The following is a 6,869-nucleotide window of genomic DNA, read 5'->3' as shown; positions in this document are numbered from 1 at the left end:
GTGATTTATACATAATGTGAGTCGTATAACCATGCTTGATATGACTAGAGACCTTTCCAACGTTCTTCAGGCGTCGAGTTAAATGACATTTGTACATCTCAGGCGTGCCCGCCTAACTGTAGCTAGCAGTCCAGATATGGGATTGTCAGTCCCGAATAGATCTATTCACAAATATCACGCTCTCCCTCCAGGAGACTCTGGTTATACTATGGTAGGATTTATCCCTGTACACCCAAGGGTACAGTAATGAAGTAGCACCTCACAGTATCGTACAATCTAGTTTACATGAAGTGTAGTAGCGTTCTACCATAGTGAAAATCCCTATGTATACTGTATGTAGTGATAATTACAGTTATGAATGCCATAATAAGGTAGTGATGTAAACTGTAAACTGTTTCTGTATTCGCGCATATGTTTAGTAGTGAAAGTTTATGTACTTGTTATGTTTAGAAAAATCCCAAACTATATCGATTATAGTTTGCATGTTTAGTGAATAGCGTGTCCGGAAAACTATGCAATTTTTTGTGAAAACGTCCCTTATGCTCAACACAGTACAAAAGGGTTAAAGTATGAGGTTTGCATGAGTTTTTGAAAACATTTATGTTTAGCTTGTATCCCCCCCCCCCCTGAAAACATTGAAAATATGGAAAATGTAGGGGTATGAACTCACAGTTGTTGAGTGAAAGCGTTGACTGAAATGAAGATCCTCGAGTTTTTGCACGTGACACTTAACGCAATCCTATTATCAAATAAATACATATATGTATCTAAATTAGTGATTTCGTTAGATAAAGTGTTAGAGGAACATTTGTATTCGGTTGAGGAATGTTACCGGGACTTGATCGAATCGATGAAAGTGAGTTTTCAGCCAAAAACACCACTTAAAAGGTGTTTACGGTCGTAAACTGGAGTTTGCGGTTTCTGAATGCTTGGTGAGTTTACGGCCGTAAACTCAAGAACAGAGTTTACGGTCTTTGAAGGCTTTGACCGTAAACTCAAGAACAGTGTTTACGGTCTTTGAAGATGGACCGTAAACTCAAGAACAATAGTGTTGATTTCGAAGAGATAAGCGTTTCCAGACGTTCTGAAGTGGCTCCAAACGGTGATTCTCGATGTTTCCCGAAGTTTGAAGGTGTTTTTAGGTGTTTACGGTCAAGGTTCTTAGATAGAGAAGGAGAGAGTTTTTGGCCAGAAATGTTCAAATGAAGGTGGAGGTCTCTTATTTATAGTGGTTTTGTGGTCGGTGGTGGGGGGGTCCACCCTTTGCTGACCGTAAACAGGTATACGGCCGTAAACGAGTTTACGGTCGTAAACGAGTTTACGGTTGTAAACTCACTTAGGCCAGATTTGATTGATTTTTCGAGATATTCGGGTTTCCGCGCGATTTTTGGTTCCGACTCGTAAATAATTTAATTATATATGACTAGATTATTTTCTAAACCAAGAAGTTTGACGGAAAAGTTAATGAATTCGAAATTTTATTAACGGAAATCGCGTAACGGAAACAGAAGAAGTTTCGGGTTGTCACAACTTGGGTGTAAGACCTTGGAGGGTTTCCATGGCATCCTTAGTAAAGACCTCGGGGGGTTCCCGAGGCACTTGGGTGTAAGACCTTGGAAGGTTTCCACGACATCCTTAGTAAAGACCTCGGGGGTTCCCGAGGCACTTGGGTGTAAGACCTTGGAGGGTTTCCATGGCATCCTTGGGCTAAGACCATGTGGGGGTTCACATGGCACCCGGAGTAAGACCCTGGAGGGTTTCCAGGGCATCCTTATATGTTTGTATGCATAGCTTATGTGGTTTATGTAGCTATTATGGCTGATATGGTTTATGTGAGTATGTAGATTGTGTGGGGTATGCTCTGGGAAACTCACTAAGCATTAGCTTACAGTTTGTTGGTTGTTTCATGTACTTTAGGTTCTAAGGGCAAAAGTCCGGCGTGATGGTGCGGCATGCACTCTCTGGCATTTTATTTGGGACACTCTGATATTATAAATAATTTATCTGATGTTGTGGATTTTGAAAACAAATGTGATTGGAATTTTATATCTTATGGAAATGATTTGGTTATTTAAAAATGAAAAATATTATTGGAAATTTGGGTTGTTACACTAATTCTCAGCTTATGCTATTTTTGAAGTCTTCATTAATTTTGGTGCCTTTTTTCGCTATTGCTTTAGGGAAATTAAATTCCAGTCCCAAGTTAAAGGCTTGATACTTAGCGTTTTCTTGGCTTATGTTCGCGCTCTCTTCCAAGTTCTGACTTCAGACCAACATTTGGCTTTTGTGTGTTGTTGCTTTGTTTCATCTTTATCTATTATATTGTATTCAATGTAGTTTTATATAAATTTAAGATTTTAATGCATATACTGGAAGTCTGGAATGTCCTAATCGAGGCTAATGGTTTAACGCAAGCCTAAAATATTTTAAGTGTCTTCACCCATTCTCTTAATGTCATATTATAGTAATTCATTATGAATATATTTTCAGAAAATTATACATGGAAGAAGCAACAAAAAACTAAAATAAGAGTTGAAGGGATGAATCGGATTCCGTCATTGATGTTACTAATGAAAGCAATGAACCAGTAAATGATGTGGACGATGTAAATGAAGTTGGAAGCACATGATCTTAGTGACCTCATTCATTGGGTTATGTGTTAATTCTTAGCAAAAGATCCTTGTAAAGTCTTTAATATAAAACATTTATCTGTTTAAAATCAAAGTACAAGGATAACATCTCAAATGATAAGAGGCATATCCCAAGAAACATTTTGTTTAATTCTCGAATAATCAACTTCATGTTTATTACATAAGCATATGTCAAAAATTGTATGCTAATCTTAGGGAGAACAGATTTGTACGGAGAGCTAAAGACTGTTAAGGGCGTTACCACCGGGTCGTGATTTCATGACCGGCGAGTCTAGCGGCTTGGAGGAGTTATTCGTTGTCAGTTGGTAGATCCGTGAATTTGTGTTCAATGCATACATGTGACGTGAATATATTCGTTGTCCTTTTTTGTCAGCAGGTTAGTAGATCCGTGAACTTGGTCTTTTCACGAGATGCACAAAAAAAAAAAAAAAAAAAAAAAAAAAACAACAACAAGAAGGACAGCGAATATTTTCTCTTCACATGCATGCATTGAACACAAATTCATGGATCTACTAAACCACTGATAGCTAATAACTCCCCCAACCCGCTAGACTTGTCGGTCACAAAATCACTAGCTTTGGTTTTCACGAGATGCATGAAAACAAAAAATGACGGTGAATATATTCTCTTCACATGCATGCATTGAACACAAATTCACGGGTCTACCAACCCACTAACGACGAATAACTCCTCCAACCAATTGGACTCGCCGGTCACGAAATCACTACCCGGCGGTACCGCCGGCACCGTCCTAACCATTCTTTAGCCCGCCGCACAACTCCGTTCTCCCTAATATCATGTAATTATAAATTTAAGGTCCAAAACATAAAAAGTCAAATATGTAAAATTCTTATACTTCGGTTTCATTTAGTAAAAAACCCAAACAACCCAAGTCTCATTTTGCTTATAATTAGTCATTGATTTAAATCTAACCATTAGATGAGTCCAATTCACTATCAAAACTTCAAAACTCGCTATGTCGACTATGTCCAATACTTTAATAAGCCCAATTGCACGGGTGGTTGTGTATGGCATGCTCTTTTCATGTTTTCATCAAACATTCTAATATCATAAAAACTGAAAGAAGCATATACATATATATTTTGTTTTTCCATTTATTTTTGGAAATTTTAAATTCACTTAACATAAATAACTGCTATATACAACATATTTACAAGAAACAATTAAATCATTTTCTATCTAGAGACTAGGGCTATGTAATGTAGTATTCTTACATAACTTCTTTTACACCATGGATATCATGACATCATGATCATCTTCCCCACCTGTTGGAGTTTGTTACAGAGAGACCCCTGTCATACATCCTCTGAATCTCCTCCCTGTACTCCGTCAATGACTTGTCTGGAATCCTTGGTGTGAGCTCCACCACATCCCCCATTTTCAGCTTACAACCAAGATCCCTCACTGGCTCATGGTTCACCCTTGGCCTCAACTCCTCCTTCACAGAAATAAACCTAGACCCACTTATGTTCAGAACATCCTTCACACTTGAATTTGCTGCCAACTCTTGCACAGACATCTGACACAAAACAAACACACATTCAAGAATCCAAAAAGAAGATGGAAGATTGTTCATATGATTTATAAATAAAAACTACCCACCTTATCATTCTCAATGATGATGACAAAAACAGGCCCCTCAGATCCACATGAAGGTTTATATGAATGTGGGCAATCTTCAGAATGAAAAGGGAAGGTACATGGAGGTTTATACTTGTAGTCTTCTTGGCTCATATTCTCACATTGCCATGTCACTACCCATCGAGCCCATTCAACCATTTGGACTACAAATGAAGAGTGTTTACTATCACCTTCTTTGTATCTCCAATGAGCAGCAAATCCAAATTCAGCCTGTGAATGCATTTCTTTTGTTCTGATTTGGACTTCAAGTGGAACTGAACCTTCACCCATTACTACTGTGTGTAATGACTGATACCCGTTGCACTTTGGATGTTTTATGTAGTCTTTGAACTTTCCAGGTACTTCAGACCACAATTTGTGAACAAGATCTAAGGCTTTATAGCACTCATCTTCATTTTCAACAATCAGACGTAGCCCATGAATGTCATGAATTTCATCCATTGCAAGCTTTTTCCTACAAATATATGCATACAATGTCAGGAATTATCGCATTTCAAAGATGGGGGAGAGAGAACAAAGAAGAAGACATACTTTAGCATTTTGCAGTAGATGCTATACAAGCTTTTGTGCCTTCCATATAAAACATGGTAAGATACAGATTCATCTTGAAGAGATTGTTTCAGTTTTTCTTCAGCGGAAGATACCATTGCCTCATTAAAGGATTTCAAAAGTTGGGAGGAGAGATCTTTGTGTTGATGTGGGTTGAGGTACTTGAAGCAGAGATTTTCTAACTGCTCTTTCCAGCTAGTGATTCCTAAACGGTTTGCTAGAGGAGCAAATATCTCCATTGTCTCCTTTGCAAATCTTTGTTTTTTACTCGAAGGTAATGCTTCCAGTGTCATCATATTGTGCAGCCTATCAGCCAACTTTATGAGCACTGCCCTTGCATCTGCCATTGCCAGGAACATTGTATGCAAACGATCTGCTTCCATGGTTTTATTCGCGGTATTGCTTTCCCGTGCAAGCTTGCTTAATTGGCTTAGCTTAGACACCTGTTGTGTAGATTTGCCAAAATCAGTCCAACAAGATTCGATTTTGACAGATAAAAGCAAGCATGAAGTTATACAAGATCTACCAAATAACAAATGAATATAACTAACTGAGATCTCGTACCCCTTCAACAAGATCAGCAACACCAGCTCCGAAAGTTTGGAGAATATAATCATAGCTTATAAAAGAATCATCAAGTGTGTCATGTAGAAGACCTGCAGCAACTACAGTAGCATTAGCACCTATGGAAGCCAGCAAAACCGCAGTTTCCACGCAATGTTGTAAATAAGGATCTCCACTGGCTCGCATCTACATGATCAGTACACCCAATTTAACAAAGTGTAAAGAAGATTCTTGTAAAATTAAGTAAAAAAGTTAAACCATATATAGTTAATACCTGCCCTCTGTGCGCCTTTTCGGCTTCATAGAAAGCTTTGATAACCAGATTGTCGTTAAAAATCCTGTGTTTTAACTGTGCATCCAATAGCAAATCTTTAGCGTAAGGCTCGGGATCTGATTCCTTTAGAGTAGTATCATCCATCATAAATGTAAGTTCCTCGGCGAAATCATCTTGCACTCGAGAACTCCGGGAATCATACTCCACACACGAGCTTAACGCATGTGTAACAAAACCTTTAAACAATCGCTTACTCCCAGCACGAATTGAACCATCTCTTTCCGGAGAAAACCTCAACGGCGATGTACTGCTCGACGAAACCGGACCTTGGAACACCGAAACCGGACTCTGATGGACATGATCTCGTTTCAAATACGATCCAAACGGAGAGTACGAAAACGAACTGCTCAGATCTTCACCTCCTCTCATCGACGGCAATTCTTCAGATCCACCACCAGAAAAGCTTGAAGAAGACGAGAAAAGCGAAGAAAGGCCACCGACGGTTGGTTTTGACGACGAAACCGTCGCCGTAGACGAAGAAGACGAACGGCTGCTTAGATCGAAATCGTACGACGTATGTGAGTTGATCTGACATGGATACGGAGTTGAGTACACACCAGTGGGAGGACTTGCGTACAGTGCAATAGTCGGAACCGCCATGATTAGCTGAAGGAACTGTGTAATTTATCAAAACCCTAGGGTTTTGATTTATGCAAACAAATCGGTTGACTGAAATTTCTAAACAAGAAGAAAGTTCAACAATAGAAAGAAACAAAATAGAAATCAAAATTAGGATATGTACAGAGATGAGTTTTGAAGAGATTGGGATGAAATGGAAAGGAAGGAAGAGAGATGTGGTTTCTTTTCTTCTTTCCTCCTTGTCGTAGGATAGATGATATTTTGTTCCTTGAAATGAATGAAGACGCCTTCTTTTAAAAAATAAATATATAAATAATTTGAAAACAAGTTGCCCTCAGTTTTTACAAGATTCTCCTTGAGGCGTACCTGAAATAACGGAAATCTTATAGATTATATTCTTATTTTTTTTAACTAAATTATATAAAATAAATAAATAAAAGAGAGAAAGATAGAGAAAATAGATCAATTCAGATCCAACCAATATACCTATTTGATGAAAATAATTAAAAAAACTAGTTTTTTAGAAAAAT

At 38.2% G+C, this 6,869-nt stretch overlaps 1 protein-coding gene across 1 annotated transcript; it reads right to left on the bottom strand.

Moving 5' to 3' along the window:
* Positions 1-3,742: 3,742 nt before the first annotated feature.
* Positions 3,743-6,624, bottom strand: LOC145145343 (putative GTP diphosphokinase RSH3, chloroplastic). The gene is made up of 5 exons (XM_079074930.1): positions 5,701-6,624; positions 5,427-5,612; positions 4,845-5,305; positions 4,275-4,767; positions 3,743-4,191 (listed from the first exon to the last, which is right to left on the bottom strand). Exons 1-5 carry the CDS (start codon positions 6,358-6,360, stop codon positions 3,925-3,927), a joined length of 2,067 nt encoding a protein of 688 aa, XP_078931056.1. The 5' UTR covers positions 6,361-6,624; the 3' UTR covers positions 3,743-3,924.
* Positions 6,625-6,869: the final 245 nt, after the last annotated feature.

Source organism: Lactuca virosa, chromosome 1 (genome assembly GCF_052849685.1).
Source record: "Lactuca virosa cultivar CGN04683 chromosome 1, Lactuca_virosa_CGN04683_v6, whole genome shotgun sequence".
NCBI classification, from domain to species: Eukaryota; Viridiplantae; Streptophyta; class Magnoliopsida; order Asterales; family Asteraceae; genus Lactuca; species Lactuca virosa.
The sequence above is the reverse complement of the archived record's forward strand: the minus strand, read 5'-3'. Positions and strand labels throughout refer to the sequence as shown.